This window comes from Thermobia domestica, chromosome 7 (assembly GCF_964235325.1).
Source record: "Thermobia domestica chromosome 7, izTheDome1.hap1.1, whole genome shotgun sequence".
Classification (NCBI taxonomy): domain Eukaryota; kingdom Metazoa; phylum Arthropoda; class Insecta; order Zygentoma; family Lepismatidae; genus Thermobia; species Thermobia domestica.
Genome location: NC_137460.1, coordinates 108,833,286 through 108,856,468, shown reverse-complemented (window position 1 = coordinate 108,856,468; position 23,183 = coordinate 108,833,286). Strand labels below are relative to the sequence as shown.

The 23,183-nt window shown below is 36.3% G+C and overlaps 1 protein-coding gene across 2 annotated transcripts in view; it reads left to right on the top strand.

Moving 5' to 3' along the window:
- LOC145690326 (protein phosphatase 1 regulatory subunit 14B) overlaps positions 1-23,183 on the top strand; it is a 413,214-nt gene that overhangs the window by 346,581 nt on the left and 43,450 nt on the right. For both annotated transcript variants that reach the window (XM_081765111.1, XM_081765112.1), the window contains exon 3: positions 16,232-16,315. In XM_081765111.1, the coding sequence (XP_081621237.1) occupies positions 16,232-16,315 (84 nt within the window). The remainder of the gene's footprint in view (positions 1-16,231; positions 16,316-23,183) is intronic.

Below are 23,183 nucleotides of genomic sequence, written 5' to 3'. Positions count from 1 at the left end.
GATTACCATTTATCAATACAAGATAATTTGTAATATTCTACATGAAAATCGAACTCTTCATTATTTATGACGTTAAGGTTCCTGTGAACTCCCCCTTGTCCGAGCACTTCGCCTTTTCGCCACCAGATGCTCACTTTTTCATTTAGCAATCACTGCTGGTACCTCTACTGGGAAGAACTGAAAGATCGTACCGCTCAGTTTGAATGTGTCCAGGATATCCACACTTGAAGTGGGCGGGGAGAGGAATCCAACAGTTTTTTTTTTTTTTTTTTTTCGTGCACCTGCAGTCAGTCAGAGTCTATTTATACAAGCCGTGTTGTTCAGCCGCAGGGCAAAACCTCAACCATTGATGAGTAACATAAATCTTTTCTTTTTGCAGGTAGGAATAGAGTTTTGTACGAAAAACGGGTTTCATTCACATCGCGTTGACAAATTATCTTTCGTACGTTTATCACATGAAACTCTTTTCTTTTTTTGATTATTACCAGAATATGAGATAAAAAGAACCTAAATGGTTCTTTGTATACAGAAAACAGACAAACAATACTAATATTTTCTTACATATCAGTATTATATGATTTTTTTTCTGAAGTGTATGATGCATGAAAAATGGACAAAATGAATTTTGACTTTTCTATTTGTCCCTATCCTTCTGAGTAGAGAGAATGATGTGGCGCAACTAAAGGGCCTGCAGGGCCCGCAACATTGAGAGGCCCAGAACAGAAAGAGGCCCATTTCAGTTTCGAAGTTAAACTTTATAATGTTAAGATGTTAAAAATTATGTGATGTTCCAACTATATCTCACTTTTACCTATGAAGACGGTAACACCTGAGCGATTATTTAGTAAATTAAATGCCAACAAAACTTTTACTGACCAGCGAAAACATTATGACCACTCGCTACTTTTTGAACGAAATCATCGGGCTGAGATAAGAGCTACAAGGCATAACACAACCGCGCGCCAAACACGGCAAGAATCTCACTCGATTAGTCAGTGTGATGCTTGTGCCTTGAATGGGGAAGGACGACGATATATCAGGGTGACTAAGTGGCTGGGAGCTTCATTTCGGAAACAACGCGACTTGTCGAGTTTTCGCGATCCGCCGTGCTTATGTATTTCAAAGATGGGAAAAGAACAGTGAAACCAGCATCGAACCAAACAACAAAAAGTGGGACGACCACACCTCATTAAAAATGTCGGATGTCGTAGACTCTCGAATTTGGTATAGCAGAATAGACGAAAACTATAGCACAATATAATAATAATAATAATAATAATAATAATAATAATAATAATAATAATAATAATAATAATAATAATAATAATAATAATAATAATAATGTGCATTTTTTTGCATACGAGCAAGTTGTGACTCACTAGATAGAACATAGAAAGTCAAAACTGTTCTCTGTAAATTTTACGTGACTCATGAATGTCGAAAGAGGGGGTCCGTTTAACATTTTTGCGGGGAGGCCCATTCGTCCTTACTTACGCTACTGAGAGAATGTAAGGTAAAATAATAACACCAATATATATATATATATATATATATATATATATATATATAATATGTATAGATAGATAGATAGATATATAGATAATCCTGGCGCAACAGTCCCTTGTGATCTGAGCCTGCAGCGGGCTTATGTTAGTAGTAAGGACAACCACACCCAACTTCGCCGGCTGTCTAGATTGAAGTCCGCTATCTTTTAGTTTCCCAACTTTTCTCTCGATATTTGGTCAATACAGAAATGTTTGAGTGCCACACCGGGAATTAATTCCTGGACGATGCACACCGTATCACTTTCGCTAATCATTTGGTAAAATTCAGGTTAGAGTGGTACTGAATTAATTTTGGAATATGCCATTTCTCATAAGGTAAAGTTCAAAAGTATTGTGACATAATTAAAAAGCTCATTATCAACCACGTATTCTTGCCTCTAATATCTCTAAAAGTTTTCGAGTTATGTGTCAAAAATGGTTGAAACACTTGAAGTTAGTTTAGTAACTTGAAGAAGATAGTGGACTTATACATACATGATTAGAATTGCTCCAATTTTTATTTTTATTCTTCTTTCTCGTAAAGAAATGCAAAATCATAATTTCAACCATTTTGGTACATTTTTCATAATTTGAAGCGCGAACAGCCGGTTTCTTTCGTTACGTTTTGAACTTGGGATTTATATTCTCCTTGTCACTTATCGTGAAAGTCATATAATAACATGGGTCACAAAGCTAGAATATCTTATGCGACAGAGGTAATGACAATTTTTGTCATTTCATCTCTCAAGATCTGTTAAATTTGACATTTATTGAATGATATCGGTTTTATAATACGAATAAATTTTTCGCAATAAGGTGCGTATAGTGGTCGTAAGAAATGGCAAAAGCTACCACTGACCTTTATAGTTTGACTCATGCTTTTTCGATCATGGTATTCCTCTTAAATTTTGCAAAGGACAGTATCATTTTAATTATCTTAACCTAATTTCCTAAAGCATCTCATTCGTACGCTAAAAGAAAGCTTTCAATTTTTTATGTATAAGAATTCAGGGGATGCAAATTTATTCAAAATTCCTTTACAATTAAAGCCGCCTAAACAGATATTCCTTCGAGATTTCTGTATTTTGAAAACAATTCACGATTTCAGTTCTTTGTATTTACTTGTTTCCATGTTTATTTATATCAATACTGTATGATCAGTTCCCAGAATTATTTTAGTTCCCCGGTAAATCCATTTATAACAAGCTCCAAATACTGCTACAATTTTAATGTGGTTTCAAGAGAATCTGTATATCTCATCCTTTTGTTACTCTCTATATATTCATCTACTACGTAAACAAACATCAGTGAAAGAAAGAGGCTGAGAGCTAACATGTGCTCCGTGAGGAACGTTGTCACACCTTGCACTGATATATCTAGAGAGTCTAGTGTTGCCACGAGACGAAACGAGACAAGACGAGACTTCTGGCTGTGTCGTCTCGTCTAGAAAAGATGTGTCCGTCTCGTCTCGTGGCAACACCAGAAAGGCTGAGGCCCACAAAAGAGCTGTTAAACCAAGTGGTTAAAATTATAACTTTTAACCTAGTTTGGTTAACAGAGCACAACACAAAACACGACTGCAATCCTTCAGCAACGACTGCTTAGTTTCGACTGAACCCGTAATTACTTCGATAGGAACATTTGTCAATACCGTCAGTACAGACGAAAGGCAAGATTTCCCCATTTATTCTGATATCCTTTTTTCAGAACCCCTGGCGCCACTTCAACAAATAAGGAGGCCTATGTAACTTTCCCATTTAAAAAATGGTTTATCTTCGAATAACATCATAAAAGGATAAAAAAGATAAATTTTATTGTCAAATCAGAATCTTTTTCGAAACTCAGTGTCGAGAAAGGCTGACACGTTTCTGTCTTGGTTCGGAACGAGAAAGACCATGAAACAATAGTTAGTTACTGATAAAATTGCCACTTCTACGCATACTTGTACTTCTATTAAAGGATTTTTATACGTAGATATCTCCACCAGCCCCCGGAATAAAATCTTCTGAAACACTGATCTCAATGAACGCTTTACATTGTATTTGAATCTGGAGCACTATCACAAAATAATTAAACTTGAATCGATTGAAAAATGGAAGTGAAAGCTGTTTGTAAGAATCATTTTTAAAAAGTGCTTTAGGTATTCCCTGTTCTTTGTAGGGTTTGAAACGTTGAATCATTTGGATCATTTGAAATAATAAAAGATGGTATACATTTCGAAGGCAAATAATTTATTCCGAGTTAATAATTTTTTAAGCAAATTCAGAAACTGTGTTTGTATTTTTCGAGACACGAGACAAGACGTTTTACGAAACGTTTCGTATTGTATCGTGTCTCGCTTCAAAGAGTCCTGTCTCGTCTCGTTGCAACACTAAGAGAGTCTTACGCATTATCTTTCCAAGAAAATGAGCTAGAAACTTGAAAAGCACATTCAGTCAATTGTTATCATAGAATATACTATGGGCATAGCCGCTGATGTGTAGAAGGTGACACAGGCGGAATTTGTTTTTGGCGAGTTGGAGCCGTGGGGCTCTATTATTTGGATTGGAAACATTGGTTCAAAAATATTTTACATTTAGCATACATACATATACACATATCATACGCACACACACACACATATGTACATGTGTGTTACATATACTTTAATTAATGTGTGGATCTAAGGACAAGGTCCGGTTCGCCCACCCAAAAACCGCCTCTGGGAGGTGGATTGGAAGCGCACCCCTGAAACATAGAATTATGCTAATCGTAATCTTCTGAGATAGACTATCCCCCGAGGAATAAGTAAATAAATAAAAATAGTTTATTAATGTTTATCTTCCGTATACGATTAATTGAAAAATTTTAGTGTCTCAACAATGAGAGCCATATACAGGTGATCCTGCGTTCCTGGCGGAACTTCCCTAGTTGCGGACAAAATTTCATACTATAAACTCTTTTCGGCTCTCTCCCTCACGGTAGTTTTTTTTTTTTAAATCTATTATCTACTCCCTTGGAGTAACTGTTGCTCTGTATTTTCACGGGCTTGCAACCGTCAGAATGAATATCTTGGCTGCCTTCCCAGCTACCCAATCAGCATGCAATAGATACATGCAATAACAATCAAATCCCACACAAACTACTCTACCCATCAAATATTTTAACATGGAAAGTTCTTTTACGCAACGTATTTCGTTTGTTTAAAATGGAATAGACCTAAATACATCTTTTTTTTTTTAATGTTCTTCTGGAGATTCGATAGCGAGACCGCTCACATCAAAAAATGAGAGAATTAGTGCTCTGACAATCTGGTAGAAATACAACATGCCATATGTACATTACTGTGATTACATTGCTATTTATTCAATGATTATTTTGCTTAGAGTTTTCTTACTCTCCAGGGTACTCTTCAAGGATATACAATTACTCTTCACTTATGTCGCGAAAAAATATTCAGCTTGCAAATTTATTTCGAGAACTTCTCATTCCCTAATACATGTTTATACTCTCAATTTGTGCGTACAACCGACAAACTTACACAGAATCTCAACAGAGTTCAAATGTGAGGTGTCTGCTGTGAAACAAAGGTCAGTTATATGGGAGGGGATTTTAGAGTGCAGCTCTAGGAACACTGTGGGCTTTTAGAGTGTAATTCTAGGAACGCTGTAGGGGGCCATCCCGCTCCACCTGAGACCAAAAAAAAAAAAAAAATCTGGCGGCACATAACTAATTCACACTGGTTACAAAGCAGGCACAACAAAGTTCTGAATGAAATATGTTTATTTTTTTGCACTATTCCATTTTCCGAACAATAACATTTACCGATGACTTGTTAGCCCCTCCACCACAGCCACTATGAAAACAAATTCAATCGGAATTTGGCCAGCTCGTTTGATCACGAATAATTATCGTTTGATCCCAAGCATAATGACGTATTACACACAATTTGGCTAGGGCTTGTTAGCCCTTGATAATCGGCATGTACCATTCCATAGACATTTCAATCGTAAATAGGTAAGCAAAGTTTCGTTAGTTTCTGGTAGAAAGTATGACAGATAAAGTTGATTGTTTATTTAACAATGGTGGCCTCTAACAATGAAACTAACAACAACAACTGAAATCGACAAGTACCATTTCATAGATAACTCAGTGGTAATCCGATGGGTGTGCCAAGTTTGGTCAGTTTCTGGTACAAAATATAGCAAAGTTGATTCTTTGTTTAACGATGGTGGCCTTCAACAATGAAACTAACAACAATATGTGGAATCAACACGTACTATTTCCTAGATATTTCAATCTTAAATGGGTGTGCAAAGTTTGGTTAGTTTGTGGTAGAAAGTATGTAAGATAAAGTTGATTGTTTATTTAACAAAGAAGAAATCCAATGATTGTTTATTTAACAATGGTGATCTTCAACAATGAAACAAAAACAATATGTGAAATCGACAAATACCATTCCATAGATATTTCAATCTTAAATGGGTATGCAAAGTTTGGCCAGTTTCTGCTAAAAAAGTATGGCTGATAAAGATGATTGTTTATTTAATAATGGTTTCCTCTAACAAGAAAACTAACAACAATATGTGAAATCGACACGTACCATTCCATAGACATCTTAATCGCAAATGAGTGTGCCAAGTTTGGTTAGTTTGTGGTAGAAAGTATGGCAGGTAAAGTTGTTTGTTTATTTAACAATTTAGAAATCCATCGATTGTGTATTTAACAATGGTGGTCTTCAGCAACGAAACTAACAACAATACATGAAATCGACACGTAGCATTCCCTAGATATTTAAAACTTAAATTTGTGTGCAAAATTTCGTCAGTTTCTGGTAGAACGTATGACAAAGTTGTTTATTTAACAATGGTAGCCTATAACAATGAAACTAACAACAATTTGTGAAATCGGCAGGTACCATTCCCTAGATATCTCAGTTGTAATCCGATGGGTATGCCAAGTTTGGTCAGTTGGTGGCAGATAAAGTTGATTGTATATTTAACAATGGTGGCCTTCAACAATGAAACTAACAACACTATGTGGAATCCACACGTACCATTCCCTAAATATCTCAATCTTAAATGGGTGTGCAAAGTTTCTTCACTTTCTGGTAGAAAGTACGGCAGATAAAGTTGATTCTTTGTCTAACGATGGTGGCCTTCAACAATGAAACTAACAACATGTGGAATCAACACGTACTATTTCCTAGATATCTCAATCGTAAATGAGTGTGCCAAGTTTGGTTAGTTTGTGGCAGAAAATATGACAGATAAAGTTGACTGTATATTTAATAATGGAGAAATCCAACGATTGTGTATTTAACAATGGTGGTCTTCAACAATGAAACTAACAACAATATGTGGAATCCACACGTACCATTGCCTAGATATTTCAATCTTAAATGGGTGTGCCAAGTTTGGCCAGTTTGTTGTAGAAAGTATGGCAGATAAAGTTGATTGTTCATTTAACAATGGTGGCCTCTAACAATGAAAGTAACAACAATAAGTGAAATCAACACGCACCATTCCATAGATATCTCAATCGTAAATGAGTGTGCCGAGTTTGGTTAGTTTGTGGTAGAAAATATTACAGATAAAGTTACTGTATATTTAATAATGGAGAAATCCAACCATTGTTTATATAACAATGATGGCCTTCAATAATGAAACTAACAACAATATGTGAAATCGACACATAGCATTCCCTAGATATTTCAACTTTAAATGGGTGTGCAAAGTTTGGTCAGTTTGTGGTAGAACGTATGGCCGTTAAAGTTGATTGTTTATTTAACAATGGTGGCCTCTAACAATGAAACTATCAGCAATATGTGAAATCGACCCATATCGTTCCATAGATATCTTAATCTTAAATGAGTCTGCAAATTTTGTTTAGGTTGTTGTAGAAAGTGTGGCAGAAAAACTTGATTGTTTCTTTAACAATGGTGGCCTTCAACAATGAAACTAACAACAATATGTGAAATCGACACATACCATTCCCTAGATATTTCAATCTTAAATGGGTGTGCAAAGTTTGGTCAGTTTCTGTTAAAAAGTGTGGCACATAAAGTTGATTTTTTATTTAACAATGGTGGCCTCTAACAATGAAACTATCAGCAATATGTGAAATCGACACGTACCGTTTCATAGATATCTCAATGGTAAATGAGTGCGCCAAATTTGATTAGTTTTTGGTAGAAAGAGTGTAAGATAAAGTTGATTGTTTATGTAACAATTTAGAAATCCAAAGATTGTTTATTTAACAATGGTGGCCTTCAACAATGAAAGAACAACAATATGTGAAATCGACACATACCATTCCATAGATATCTCGATCGTTCATAAGTGTGAAAAGTTTGCTTAGTTTGTGGTAGAAATTATGACAGATAAAGTTAATCGTTTATTTAACAATAGAGAAATCCAACGAATGTTTATTTAACAATGCTGATCTTCAACAATGAAACTAACAACAATATGAGAAAACGACACTTATCTTTCCCTAGATATTTTAATCTTAAATGTGTGTGCAAGGTTTGGCCAGTTTCTGGTAGGGAGTATGGCAGATAAAGTTGATTGTTCATTTAACAATGGCGGCCTCTAACAATGAAAGTAACAACAATAGGTGAAATCGACACGTACCATTCCATTGATATCTCAATCGTAAATGAGTGTGCCAAGCTTGGTTAGTTTGTGATAGAAAGTATGGCAGATAAAGTTGATTGTTTATCTAACAATGGAGAAATCCACCGATTGTTTATTTAACAATGGAGGCCTCGAACAATGAAACTAACAACAATATGTGAAATCGACTGGTATCATTCAGTAGATATCTCTGTGCTAATCCGATGGGTGTGCCAAGTTTGGTCAGTTTGTGGTAGAAAGTGTGGCAGATAAAGTTGATTGTTTATTTAACAATGGTGGCCTCTAACAATGAAACTAACAACAATATGTGGAATCCACACGTACCATTCCCTAGATATTTCAATCTTAAATGGGTGTGCAAAGTTTGGTCAGTTTCTGGTAGAAAGTACGGCAGATAAAGTTGATTGTTTACTTAACAATGGTGGCCTCTAACAATGAAACTAATAACAATATTTGAAATCGACACGTACCATTCCCTAGATTTTGTAACGTCCATTAACCAGATTATATCCGGTTTTGCTTAATTTTTGAACTGTTTATTTTATATTTGATTGTTTTAATTTTATTAGTTGTATAAGTTAACATTGGTGACGGTGGCGCCATCTATCGTTTTAGACACAAACTGTTTGGACGTTCTGAATAACCTTAAGGAAAATATACTGTATAATTCATATTTCTTCGCGTTGACAAACTTCCATAAATACTCAAAGGGCCGCGATGGCTCAGTAGTAGTGTTCACCTCTGGTGCTTGAGGTCCTGGGTTCGATCCCAACCCCCGCCAAATGAACACTGTGTGGGGGGTTCTCCAGTTTCTCCCCACTTTCTTCATTCCACCATTGCATTCATTTCCCATCATCAGCGTCTTCTTTAGCCTAGCAAACATAATCGTGGAACGTAAAGCTCAAAGATTTCATTTCATTTCATTTTTTCCATAAATACTAATATATGTTAAGAGATCTAAAATAACTTACCATTCCCATTTTTACAAATATTACTATTGCCTCCGCATGTACCACACAACTTCAAAGTTTGAACCAGATACCATTGCAAAAGAAATTGTTTCAGTCCATAAGTGGCGACAGTTCTATATAGCCCTGTAGTGCTTTTAAAGGTGTCCATGTTGACTGGTTTGTAAACTAGTTGACAACTGATTAAAATGTATACCCTTGAAATGAGATCGTGTAAGTCTTACCGCCTAGGGGTTGTAGCTGATAACAACTATGACAACTGAGAGGGTAGAGTCACGTAGCATCTCGCGCAGGAAAATCAAGTATGACTAATTGCTAAGGTGGAACGATCTCCAGGAAAGAAGCAAATCTTCTGATGAAAATCACGATAACAGATGTGTACCCTTGAAATGAGTTTTATCCCCCTCAGAAATTTTTGTTTGGGGGTTCAAGCTTTAGAGGGTTCCAATACTTCAAACCACTACGTCTATATAGTATTAAACCGACATATTTCTGCACCCGAAAAAACAATAAGTAATTGTAAACTACTTCCTTCTAAATTTGCACAAAATTGGTAGAACTATTATAGATTTTCATAAAAGAAAGAGTAAAAAGATCAAGTGTAAGATCAAATTTTCATTTTACAAGTATAGTTTTGTTGAGAAAATGCACAAATGTATGTTGACAGGTTTTTTTTTTTTTTTTTTTTTTTTTTGAGTTGTCCGGACCAGGCCTTCTTTCAGAAACAATGTTCCGGGGACACACTTAGTATTCTGGGGGGGGGGGGGTTCACTGCTGGTACTATTCTATTTATTATATTATATACGTGTTATTTTGGTTCCCTCTGGGAGGGGGGGGCACTGTCAGAGCTCCGGAGGGCAGTGCTCCCCAAAACATGTTTGGAAGAAACACTGGTCCGAACCCGGTGGACCCTGTGCGGCCCTGGTTTGTAGATCTACAGTGTTAAGATAGTCCAAGGATGCAATTGAGGGGCCTAGGGGTATATACCGTATTGCACATTGTCGATATGCGATACTACCTAATATTTTTATTGTTCAGTGTATACTTACTTTAAAGGTGTAATGGAGGGTATAAGGGTGAGTATACGCTATATTTAAAAAAAAAAAAAAAAAAAAAGTAGAGCGCATGCCTACCAATAATTCTAGCAGTACATCATGGGTTGAATCCGAACCGCATTTTTGGTTTCCAACTTCAGCACCGAGGCCATATGAGGCATGAACAAACAATGTAAGGTAGAATCCAAATTACCATAATGTGTTCAAATTTGTCGGTCGGTGTCAAATACAGAAGTAGAACGTGAGCAAATAGAACATGTGACTAGGTTTCGATATCTGTATTATTATTATTATTATTATTATTAGTGAAGACATGAAGTGCGAACGTGAAATGAAAGCAAAGATAGGAATGACAAAATAAGCATTTAGGAGAAAGGAAATTCTATTTTGTGGATCCCTGAATATAGAATTTAGAAAGTCATAAGTTGCTTTGTGTAGAATATTCTGCTATACGGGACAGAAACATAGACATTACAGAAAAGCGATGAAAAGAAGTTGAAGCTTTCGAAATATGGATGTAGAGAATTAGCTGAGTCGAACGGAGGATGAATGAGAATGTGTTAGAAATAGTGGGGAAGAAAATAATAAGTGTAGATATTATCTGAAAGAAAAAGATAAACCGGTTTGGATATTGGGTAAGAAGGAGCTGTATTATCAGGGACATGCTAGAAGATATGGTGGCAGCAAAAGAGAGAAGGGTCGAAAGAGGCTACAGTTAATGTACGGTATTGAAACAGAAAATCATGAATTAAGATGTAGTAGTTAGTCGAAATCCGTAGTGCATAGAAAGTCCTCAGTTGTGGCAAGTGACCTGCTAAAAAATGTGAAAATACTATGATGGTAATTTCAAACTTTTCGTGTTCTTTAGTGGCAGCTCGGGAGGGAAGTCACATCAGTAAGTTGAACATACGAGCTGAACATGAGCTGAATGTAATTCATATCACTCGAATATGAACATGAATGATCTTCCTACTTCTTCAGTATCTGCAGATGTCTCTTTACAGAGACGAGAGGAGCACAGAAGGACTCACAAAAGAAGTGAATTGCTACAGATCTAAGATTTTATTGTTGTTGTTGCAGGAAGCGATACTCTTTGCCCTTTGAAGTTGTCAGCATGCAATAGGTTGTCATTCAGAGTAAACCAAAGCGCCTGCAATATTCGTCAACCCACTATGCAGAGCTCTTGTAATGGTTGCCAAATACAAAGATTTCACTTTAGCAACGCCTTAGCGACAGCGTTTGTATGATGTTTGCTCAAAAAGACTATTAAAACTCTGAATAGAACAATATAGTTTTTTTTTTTTTTTTTTTTTTTTTTTTTATCAATGAGAACTGGCAAATCTTCACAATTTGGAATCGACCAAGCGAAAACAGCACGTTTCTAGAACTTGTGTTTTTTTTTTTTTCGCTGATTGTTGAAATCAATTGACCACAAACATATACGTAGACGTAGAATCTCAATGTGATATATATTGGGGCTTCGGTGGTAGAGCGCTCACCTCTAGTGCTTGAGGTCCCTGACCCGATCCCAGCTCGCGCCAAGTGAACTTTGTGGTGGACAACACCGTGTGCATGGGTTTCCTCGGAGTTCTCCCGTTTCCTCCCGCTTTCTTCATTCTACCATTTCAGTCATTTCTCAACATCACCGTCTCCTTTAGCCTAACCGACATAATCGTGGGACGTAAAACTCAAAGATTTCATTTTTTTTTTCAATATGATATATTATAGATCACTACACGCTAAAAGAAGAAAACTCCGTGTAGCTTGAGAAAGCAGTGTACAAGAATTAGTTATACCTTGTAGCGATAAAATTGAAATTTTTGTGATGTTGCTTTTTCTTCGAAGATAATTAGGGTCTGAAAGGTGTCTGACATCACTGTTAGATCTTGTTTGTGTTCACTCACGTATGGCGATGAGAAGTACTAGACTAGACGGACAAACAAGATAACAAACAAACAAGAGCTAATAATTTGTTGTTCGATGTCACATGGCATTAAAGAATAGAGGTGAAGACGTATCTGTATGTCGATCTCACATTTAGAAAAAAAAAAAAAAAAAGTAAACTTGCTATAAAATACTTTGAAACAACTGAAATTGCACTCGTAAAAGGTATGCTACGTGTGAAATGGTGACTTTTTAAACATTAGGCGAACGGCTCATAATGGCGAGTTTTCCAGATGGAGAAGATTTCTTATATATATAAAGTGTGTTTGTGTGGTGCTTACCTCGCAGGCTGCTTTTACTATTACTGTTGGGTTGGAAGTGTAATAACTCACAATCCCCGAGCGTTTATCTGACGTCTTCTATCTTTTACACTTCACTTCGTCGCGTCGTGTTGGAGCCTCCATGCTTTCTTCATTTTCTTCTGATTTCCTCCTTTTCTTCGTCTTCTCATTATTATTTCTGAAGTTCAGATGATTTTCATAGCAGTTCAGCCAACTTTGGTTGCTTGGCATTTTAATTAGGCTTATCTCTAAATACATTATTTTTTATTAAAAAAAACAGAAGAAAGGAATATCCCGTTTCGTTCCTATGAAAGACTCTTACTCTCTGTTGAAAAATAAGCTATAATGGCCGGATGATGCGTTAACAAAATGGTGCAAAAGTTTTGGTGATTAAGACTCCATTAAACTTGGTGGTTATGTACACAAGTCCTACAAACTAAATATTGTATCACGTCATTTTAGTGTCATTAAGAGAGATGATCGGGTTGTTATTACGCTGAAATGAGGATACAAGTTTCCTTTTTCCAAAAGCATATTTTTGATGGGTTATCTATCTTCTCTACTTCGAGCGAATGTCTGATATATCTTCCTTATGGCCACTTTTAGAACTCTATGTAACAAGCTTCATTTATATAGGGATAGATCTAATCCCGTTAAACTTTTGAAAACCGACGTAATTATATACATATCTCAGAATGTCACATAAGGTAATGGGTCTCCAAGTTTACTACCAAAATATCCTGCGTAATTAGTGTCAAGTTTCACCTCCACGTTTACGTTAAATTGTTCAAAAATATGTCATTTCTTCTACAGAGTTATTTTTGACAGTTTTGTTATATTAGAGTAGAACATTACCAATCACAACTTTGTGTATAGTAATTGCGATCAGTAACGGAGCCAGCTTAAATTGCTTGAGGGGAAGGCAAGAGGAGAGGTAGGGTTGCCAACTGGTCGGTTTTTCACCGGCCTGGCCGGAAATATTGTGTTATTTTGATTAAAGCCGATGACCGGTACAAACTTCTTATCAACCCCGTTATGATCGTTTTTATTTTTTTGTAATTTGTAAATACAATAAAAATGATCCACGCCGATTTCAGTTTCTCATTTATAGCACAATGAATCTATTAAGCTTATTAGGAAATGTATTAAGGATATGTAGAATACAGGTGCTAATGCACTTTTGTTCACGATAATACATTTCCTTTCCATGGATGGCTCTGAACAGAGGTACTTCACACTTAGAACTATATCATAGGGAATTTTGAGGGAGTGCCGTTTATTATTATTATTATTATTATTATTTTCCAAAGTTGGCAACCCTACGGAGAGGCCGAGATTTTTTTTTTTTTTGGGTGGGGGGAGGGGCAGTTACTTTAAATTACTTGACCTACATTACAGTACAATATGTCTGGGGACAGTCGGGAGAGGGGACGAAGACAAGAGGGGCGCTAAAATTTAGTTTTTGATTGATTCATACTAGCTTTGCTATATTGAATAAATTATACTAAAATATAAATCGCTGAGCAAAGCAACGTTTATTTATAAAATAATAACTGTGTGACAGTCTTGCCAACTAACTGAACATATTGGCTTCGTCAGACACTGTGGAAACAAGAGAGAGTTGCATAACAGAATTCCAGAAAATGGTTCTGAACGCTGATTGGCTGATCAAAACAGATACAGCCAATCATAACAAAAGCTGACAAAAATGAAACTAAACACAATGGGCCTTATGCAGAGTCGTTCTGGTGCGTGTTTAGTGCAATACTAAATCGTTCGACTAACATATGTTGCCTGCAGTAGTCAAGGTTTTAGTATGACGCTAAGCATACTTCAAAACTACTATGAATAAGGCCTCATAGATACATTTCCCTCCCTGGTCCAGTGGAAAACTAAGCTACAAATTAAATCTTTCCAGTAACTTTGCTCTACTGTTCGTCAATTTTAAGTCCTGTATTCCAATTCATAACACAGCTTTTCTCTTTTTCAATGAACCTGGCCTCCTTCCACTTTCTTATTAACGTCCTTTGTTCCCGTGCTAACACTTCAATCTCGCACCAATTAACATTATGCCCCGTGTTTCTCACGTGTTTAAAAATGGCATTTCTTTCTTTTTCCAATCTCACATGATCTTGATGTTGTTTTAGTCCCCCCCCCCCCGTTTCACCAATATAACAACTATTACAATCACTGCACCTCATCTTATAAACCACTCTTCTTCTTTCCATCAGCACCTCTCGCTTTTCCTCCTCCTTTCTTCTTTCTTCTTTTTCTTCATGCGTAACACGTCCAATAGTCTCCTACTCCCTTTCCTATACGTTGAAACGTTCCTTATTTTCTTTAGAGCTCTCTTGATTATCTCAGTATCTTGATTATCTTTAGTTTATGGTACGTGTCATAATGGTAGGATGTTCCCTGTTACTTCGTATACAGGGCAAAGTTCTTAGTACTTGATAATGTTACAATTAATATCGCAGTATTAAGGAACAAATAAAGTATTATTCTAAGCTACTGTATCACTACTAGATTACTATTCACTGATTCGGTAGATAACGAAGTTGTAAGAGAGGAAATAGGTTTGGATTAACTATAAAAGAATACAAAACATATATTGACGTAGTCAATGATTTAGTAACTTTAGTAACCATGAATTGAGGTGCGATTCTTGGGGAACCAGAATTTTCGATGTCTATGCTTAGCATTGTTAAATATTAGTTGAACTACTTTAACGTCGAGATTACGAACTCGGATCTAAAAACGATTGAATAAACTGCGACTCAGCGAATGTATTGACCATACACCACATATCAGTCAACTAAAGCATCTGGAGACTGCCATTCTCCAACGTATGGCAAGATAACCCCCCCCGCCTCCACTTTAGAATAAGATAGCCCCCACTAAGAATTGAAATAATGACTAGGTCATTCGTTTGTACTACGTTTGTACCATTTTGCTTATAGGGTTACTTGAGAGGTCCAGTGCGGGGGGCTATCTTGGCGCCAAGATAGCCCCCCAGTTGACCTCTCAAGTAACCCTATAAAGAAAATGGTACAAACGAAAATATTTTCGGTACAAACGGTACAAACGTAGTACAAACGAATGACCTAGTCATTGTTTCAATTTTCTAAAGTTGGGGGGGGGGGCTCAATTGGCATACGTATTCTCCATGATTGGAACGTTAGAGTATTAGCTTTTTACATATTTTTTTCAAATACATTTCTTTCATTTTTTCTTTTATCGTTTTAAAAGTAACCTTAATTTAAGTTTCATTTATTTTATTATTATTATTATTATTATTATTATTATTATTATTATTATTATTATTATTATTATTATTATTATTATTATTATTATTATTAGAAAATGTCTAAGAAAAGTATGTTTGTAGATGAAAAGAAAAAGTACAAGAGCCCAATTGTTATGTAAGAGTAAGGTTCTACATTTCGGTACATACAGAGGTGTTTTTAGTCGGAATCACACTTCAGCCGCCAAAAACTGCCCTTTCCTTTCAGGCATCCACTTTATAGCGTTTGGGTGAACACCTCAGACACATTGGAACGCAAGTAGAACGAAAAAAAAAAGAAAAAATCCTGTCCCCACCGGGTGTCGAACCCAGTTAGTAGGTAGACGTATACGCCACCTCTGCCTAATATACATATAGAGCCAAGTAATAAAGCGAGAGTGGTGCGTAAAACACTGCAATTACGGAATAGTGCATACAGAATATAGTGTTACAATAAATGTACTCTTGCATTACTTTACAGTTCGGTATTTGCTGTTCATCATTGATTAATTTACATGTATATTTTGTTATAATTTCAGGACTCACCCACCAGAGAAGTAGAAGTTGATCTAGATCAGCTTTTGGATATGGACGACGATGACCAAAGGCGGAAACATCTTCAGGTAAGGATTCTGAAACACTCATCAGTTCTCTTTATTTCTCAAAATTAGAATATTTTTTTAGTCGCAAAAAATTAGGCAAGACATAAAAAGGAACACGAAAATACATAAATAATTCTTAGCTTTATGATTATGAGACATTTCACGAAGGTGTTCTCCTACTTGCGATAGTCTTATTTGCGACAGGAACTGTTAGCTCTCCTATGAGCGACGATTCGATCTGTTAACTGGTCTATGAATCATCAATTCGTTCATATTAAGATAATGGAGGAAGATAAGGTTCTCTCTTCTTTAATGTGTTCCAAAACAAAATATATTGCTTTATTTAGTGTAATACAGTGCATATTAATTCTTCACAAACATGGTCTCATGAGTGAGATGTATGTATTTATTTATTTATATATTTATTTATTTATTTATTGAAAAAGTTTATAGGTAAGTAAGTATGCAAATTTTATTTATCAGTAAATCAGTGCAAAACAATTACTAAATTGTGCTTGGTGCTTGTGACACTATCTGTTAGTTGAAATACCATATTCAAAATTTCCTATTATCTATTAGGAAAGTTGATGCTTTGAGTTGAAAACAGGTCTGGTTTTTCCGTTCCATAATACAAAAAATAATTGAATTTTAAATAGTAAACTCCGTACAAAGCAGCAGGTGTTGGATTTTATTTTTTTTTTTTTAAATTTACTGTTAATATAAAACTGAATCTCCATAAAATAGGTCCTTCTGGGAAACAAAATTCTGATATTCTAGTAATTTTGATTGGTTGCTAAACTGTAATATTAGTCGAGTTTAATCGCTAATAATAGTCGGAGTTAAAAAAAAAAAAAAATGGATGTTAAAGCAAACAGAGTACATTCAAACACACTGGAAAGTTAACAGAACTAAAATAGGATCCCACTTGTATTTGTTATTCTGTATCGACATTCGATTCTTGCTATTCGATACCCACAGATCGTATATATACAGCTAGCTATCTTGATACTTACATCACCTCATGTTATCACGTTATCTCCTCTCTTCTTACTTATTTTTCCAAGGTAATTAATTGTGCCATCACTTATTGTGACGCTCTTTATTAAGTTCCAAGAAGTTCTAAACAATAAACGGAAAGTTCGATTCCTTTTTCCTTTTAATAGTCTTATTTCTAACTTCTCGCTTTATTATCTGATATCCCCAGAGAAGAGTTTAGCTGAAGTTTCTATGTCGTGACGTCAGCAACTTCCAAGATTCTACTCTGTTCAATACGACCTTTTTATATATCAAATCCTGGATATAATTTTCTATCCCGGGATTTTTTTTTCCTCCAGTAGTTTGTCATGCTTAAAGAAAAAGAAGCTGTGCTAATTACATTGTCTCCTAGCAACCGCTGTACTTATTTCATCCTCTTTGTCTAGCAGCAATAGAGAAAAACTGTTGGTGGTGGAAAACGCCGTCATCTGATCTATGCCTAATTACAGAAGTCTCTCGAGGTACTTGACAATTAACGCTGAACCAAATTATTCACCAAGTTAAAGTGTAGCTGTAGACTGCTGGTGACAGTTTACAATACCATCAACCTCCCCATTCCCTTCATTTCTCAAGGTAATTAATAATTATTACTCCTGTCGTATGGCTTGATGATGTAAGTTTTATAGTTCGGATTTTTTTCTGAGTGATGTCAAAAAGCAGCTGAGTCTATTCGTAAAGAAACTATCAGTGCTTCGCATGTTTGATAATACATACATAGAAGGCTCGAAAAATTTTCTTCTGATCCAGACACCAGTTCTGAAAATCAGGCATCACAATAATACAAATCCAACCTGTAGGCTTTCGTGGCTTGGCCTTAAATTATACAGGGTGTCCAATATACAATGCAACCCGGCGTTTGGGATAGTAGAACTTTTGAACCGGAAGCGGTACACAAATAATGGTTATACCAAAATGGAGCCTTGTTCATGCATATGTTTTTAAACTAGGAAGCAACGATCGAAGAACACTAGGAACCACACAGTGTTGTTAGATGTAACCGAAAGTGTAAATCAATTTCTTTTTACAAGACACGTAAATTGACTCATAACTCATACGTATAGATGTTCTGTCGTTAAATTTTCAGTTTGTATAGTTGGAGTAGTTTGGAAACCATAGAATGGGAAAAAGAATTTTTCATTTCCACCGATAACTAATCGGATGAGGCCTCTGTAAGGGGTTACTAGGGAAAACGTGCTTTTCATAAATTAACATTCTGAATTGGCAACAGTGCTGATGTTTCAGTGCATCAAAAGGTGTGTTAAGGACCTGTCTACATTTTGCAGTTCCTGAAAACAATGAAAAAGGAACTGAAATTATTATGATTAAAGTTTTATTTACATGAACCCGACAACATTGCTATTCATCACGAACTGAATTATCAGTTCTACGGCAGACTCTGGAGGTGCCTCCGTTTTGATTCAATGAAATCTGGGAATTATGCCCTATAGGAAAACCGTTGCATACAGTCACTGAAATGTGCATTTTTGGATGGTGTATGTGTGATTTATTTACGCCGATATGGACCATTATTCTAATGTTCCTCGTGTTCAAAATAACGCGTGTTGCAATTTATTTTTTTGCCCACGCTTTTTGACAGCCCTAGCGCTGAGATTATGCTTCCTGTTAGGTTCATATGCAGTTCTTTTTCTTATTTTCTTGTGAGAAATCTTATTTTTAAAGCTTGTTGCTGTAGTTAAGTAACATTCTGTATAATGAAAATTCGTTTTCAAAACGCAAGTGACATTTAAGTAGATCTAAAGAAGAAATCAGTAAACATACAAAATTTCAGTTTATTGTAAATAATAATAATCCTATATAAATAGTGATTGGGAATATTGTCGCAACACACCGTTAAGATTTCCAAAGTTCATGGTTATAGAAACAAACGTCAGGCAGTTGGATTTATCCCTATGTAAACACAATCCAATCTGGACTGTTACTATACTACCCTTGTATTTCTCATCATCTTGTCTATCCGAAAGGTACATCTTCCCTTTCCCCACTATTAAACTTCTGAGCTAAGAGCTCTGTACACACCATACATATTTCTCATCCAAGAAAATCCTTACTCTTCTTGAAAGTGTTACGTCTGCTACGAAACATTTTCTCATAAAACAGTCTTACTGTTAATTTGGTCTGAAAATTGTGTTCAAAGAAAGCGATACTTTTGTTTGTAACGGTGGTAATTGAGTTGTATAAAAACACACATTTTAAGTCATTCTATATATACACACACAGAGCTATATATATTGACTTACCAGCATCAACGAGGTTTCTTTATACATTTCATTTTTTTTTTCTTCTTAAATTCCGCTATTTAGATAATGGACCTGAGCCAAAATCAATATTAGTTACAACGAAAGGATAAGTTGCGTTTTCTTTTTTTTTTTGTTTATTTTCTTGCATTTCTTTTTGAGAATGTAGCTAGCTAATGGCGGCAGAACTTGTCCAGTTCGAACTTAACGATGCGACATTAGACAGTTTTGTGCTACCATCTATTGTACTTTTTCCTCTCTAAATCTTCGTTTACTGGCCAGTGAACTTTTTACGGTCCGGACAGAAACTCGTGTCTGTAATTTCTGTGACCATTGATGAAGAAGGACAAAATAAACAAACTTCGAGCAAAAAGGACTTCTATGTCTATTAACAGACAGTTATTTTAATCAAAGGTATAAAGGTGCAAATGACAGACCCCGTGCTGATTCCTCATAATTAAGTCGCACTAATAGATGTCGCTCCCATCGCTATCGGATGTTAAATTGTGCCAGCAATCTTTTAATTTAAAACTGTTGTCCCGATTTAATTGCAACTTTAAAAGCCTCATTGATTTACTTATTTCAAAATAGAACAAGGACATTAACCATGTTTAGATTTTAGCATTTCTTTGTGTTAACCGCGTGTTTAGCTACTTAATAACCTAGTTGCGTGTATTTGGTATAGATATGCCGTAGTTCAGGGCAGGCCGAAAAAGGTAAGGGGGCCCGGCCGAAGTTAGGGGGGGGGCGATCTAATTATATTATAGTTCATCACCATATTATAGTTCATTTGCTAGCCTACAGGGAAAATTTTAGGGGGGCAGCGAAAATTTTGGGGGGCTAGACCCCCCTGGATACGGGCCTGGTTCAGGGGTGCACCCACGGAAGGTTTACCGGGTCCGGACCCCCCAAGAAATGTTCGTAATTCAACACACATTTGTACACTTTCTCAATAAAACTATACTTTAACATTGATGTAGTATGAAAATTTGATCATCTGTATTTTTTTTCTTATAATAATGTAGTTCTATCATTATTTTTAAATATAGGTGCAAGTAATTTACAATACTTATCCTGTTTTGGGGTTCAGAATAATGCTCATTCGGTACTACATAGACGTAGCGGCTTGTAGTATTTTGTGTTGGACTTCCTCCCCCAAAACTTTGTCCTCTCCCAATAGAAATTTCTGGGTGCGCGCCTGGTTTAGTTACTATACTACATCCTCTCTTGTTTTGTTCATGGATGCAGGGTGAAAAAAATATATTTAATGTGTATTCTTTGGGCTCGCACCTACTTTGATGTATTCTGGATAACGAAATACTTGGATAAAATTGCATAAATATTGTATCGAGTTTTGGGTAGTTGAAGAGCAAGCTAATAATAATAATAATAATAATAATAATAATAATAATAATAATAATAATAATAATAATAATAATAATAGACCCCTAATAATAATAATAAAAGTAAATGCTAGAAGTCAAATGTAATTACGCCTGATTTTAATCTATAGCAGGCAAAAGACTCGGGCAGAAAAACTGGCCATTTTAACACACATTCGAAAATTGAGACTTGTTCAAATGTTCACGCCTAGACTTATCGATATTTTTGTATTGAAGTTTGCGGAGACTTAATCCTTGAATATAAAGTTACAATATTCAAATTTCTTTACTAAATTTCGTTACTTACCAAACTAGAAAATAAGAGAGAAAAATGGTAAAAATTTAAAAGCAGTCGTCATTGGAACAAACAGAACTCTGGCCAGTGTAAACATTGAAATTCAATGGAAAAGATGACAAGTTTTCGTTACCTATGCAGTATGCAAATATTAACACAAAAGTACTTGTAGGTTGGTTGGATGGAGCGTCCTTTTTAGCACCAAGACTATACGGAACGTGGACATATAGTTTAAGGTGAAATTCGAATCATCGTAATACTTTCCCACCGAAAATCAAATCCGCGATCCTGTACACCAAAGTCGCGCAGGCTAAGAATTACACTAGCGGAGTAGGCTAAAAGCAGGAATTAGAATGCCGAGAGAAACTTCTTTAAAAAAAGTGTTCTTCTACGGGTCATTAAGTAAAAACATGTAAAAACTGTTCATTAAATGCTAGTATAAAGGTAACCAAGAAAGTGCTGTCGGTTTTTCACCCACCACCTTCGAAAATCGATATGTCTGCTGAGACGTACTGAAAGATCAAAAGTAGTCCCCATCAGCATCGACGACATTCTGCCGTTATGGAGGGCATGGGTTCCATCGCGATAGAACTTGGTGGGCCGCTGTGAAGCGAAGAAGGTATCAAGTGCACTTTGCACCTCTACTAGGGATTTGAACTGGCGTACTCTAAGTAATCGTCCAAGGAATGGAACAGGTGATAATCGGACGTTGCAATGTAAGGAAAATATGACGGATGCAATAGTGTTTCCCAGCCAAGGCGTAAAATGATGTCTCGGGTCATCCTAGCTAAGCGGGGCTTACCGTTGTCCTAACAGGAGGATCGCTTTGCGATTCATAAGTGCTGGCTCCAGAGTTTTGAGTTTTTCTTGCACAGGGCTCAACTGCTGACAGTACACAGTTGCATAATGCTCTGACCAGCTGGTATCAATTCCCGATGCACGATGCCGCGAACAGTCCACCAAACACACATGAGAACCTTCTTCTGGTGCAGTACTGGTTTCAGCTGTTTTGGAACCAGTTCATGTATGCTAACCAATGATGACGGCGCCTTGGAGCTTCGTATAGGACCCATTTCTCATCATATGTGAATACCCTGTCCAGAAATGGCTCCTTTCTCAGACGAGAAAGAAAAACACAGGTATCTGCTCGCCTTGCCTTCCGAGTCAACTCACGTGGGACCCATCGACCCAACTTTTAGTGCTTCCCAAGTTGATGAAGGTGCTGCCGAATGGTTTCTTCACTCACACTGAATTGTAGTTCCAGTTCCTCACTTGCCTGGCCACTGTTCGCCTCAATTGCTGCCTGAAGATCTTCATTTTGTACATGTGTTTGTCTTCCGGCATGTAGTGCGTCTTCGAGTGTTTTATCACTGTCCTTAAACTTGTTAAACCACCGCTGAACTTTCCGTGTAGTTAGTCACGACACCCTCACCAAAGTCCTGGCGTATCTTCCGCCTCGCTGCAGCGGTGTTTGACCCCAGTTTGAACTCGTACAGCAAATACGCCCTTATGACGCTCTGTGGAGGTCCCATGTTCACTCTGTCCTTACTTAAGTTCACGGTGTAACTGAACTGCCACAACGAGGTGGTATGTTGAATATACCCACACCAAGAGCTGATCTTCGCCTTATCCCCATTCGCATTCAACTCACGGTGTAAGGGCCAATTGAACACAGACCTCGACAAAAAGCGACAAAACTTTCTTTGTTACTTTTATAGTATGACTTATAACTATACGAAAAACAGTTATACATTTTTGAACGGTAAGTATAAAGAAGAATGGTAAAAACAAACTGACGCAAACGGAGAAACAATAGGAAAATAACTGATTCATACTAGCTTTGCTATATTGAATAACTTAAATACAAATACAAATTGCTGAGCAAAGCAACGTTTATTATAAAATAATAACTGTGTGACAGT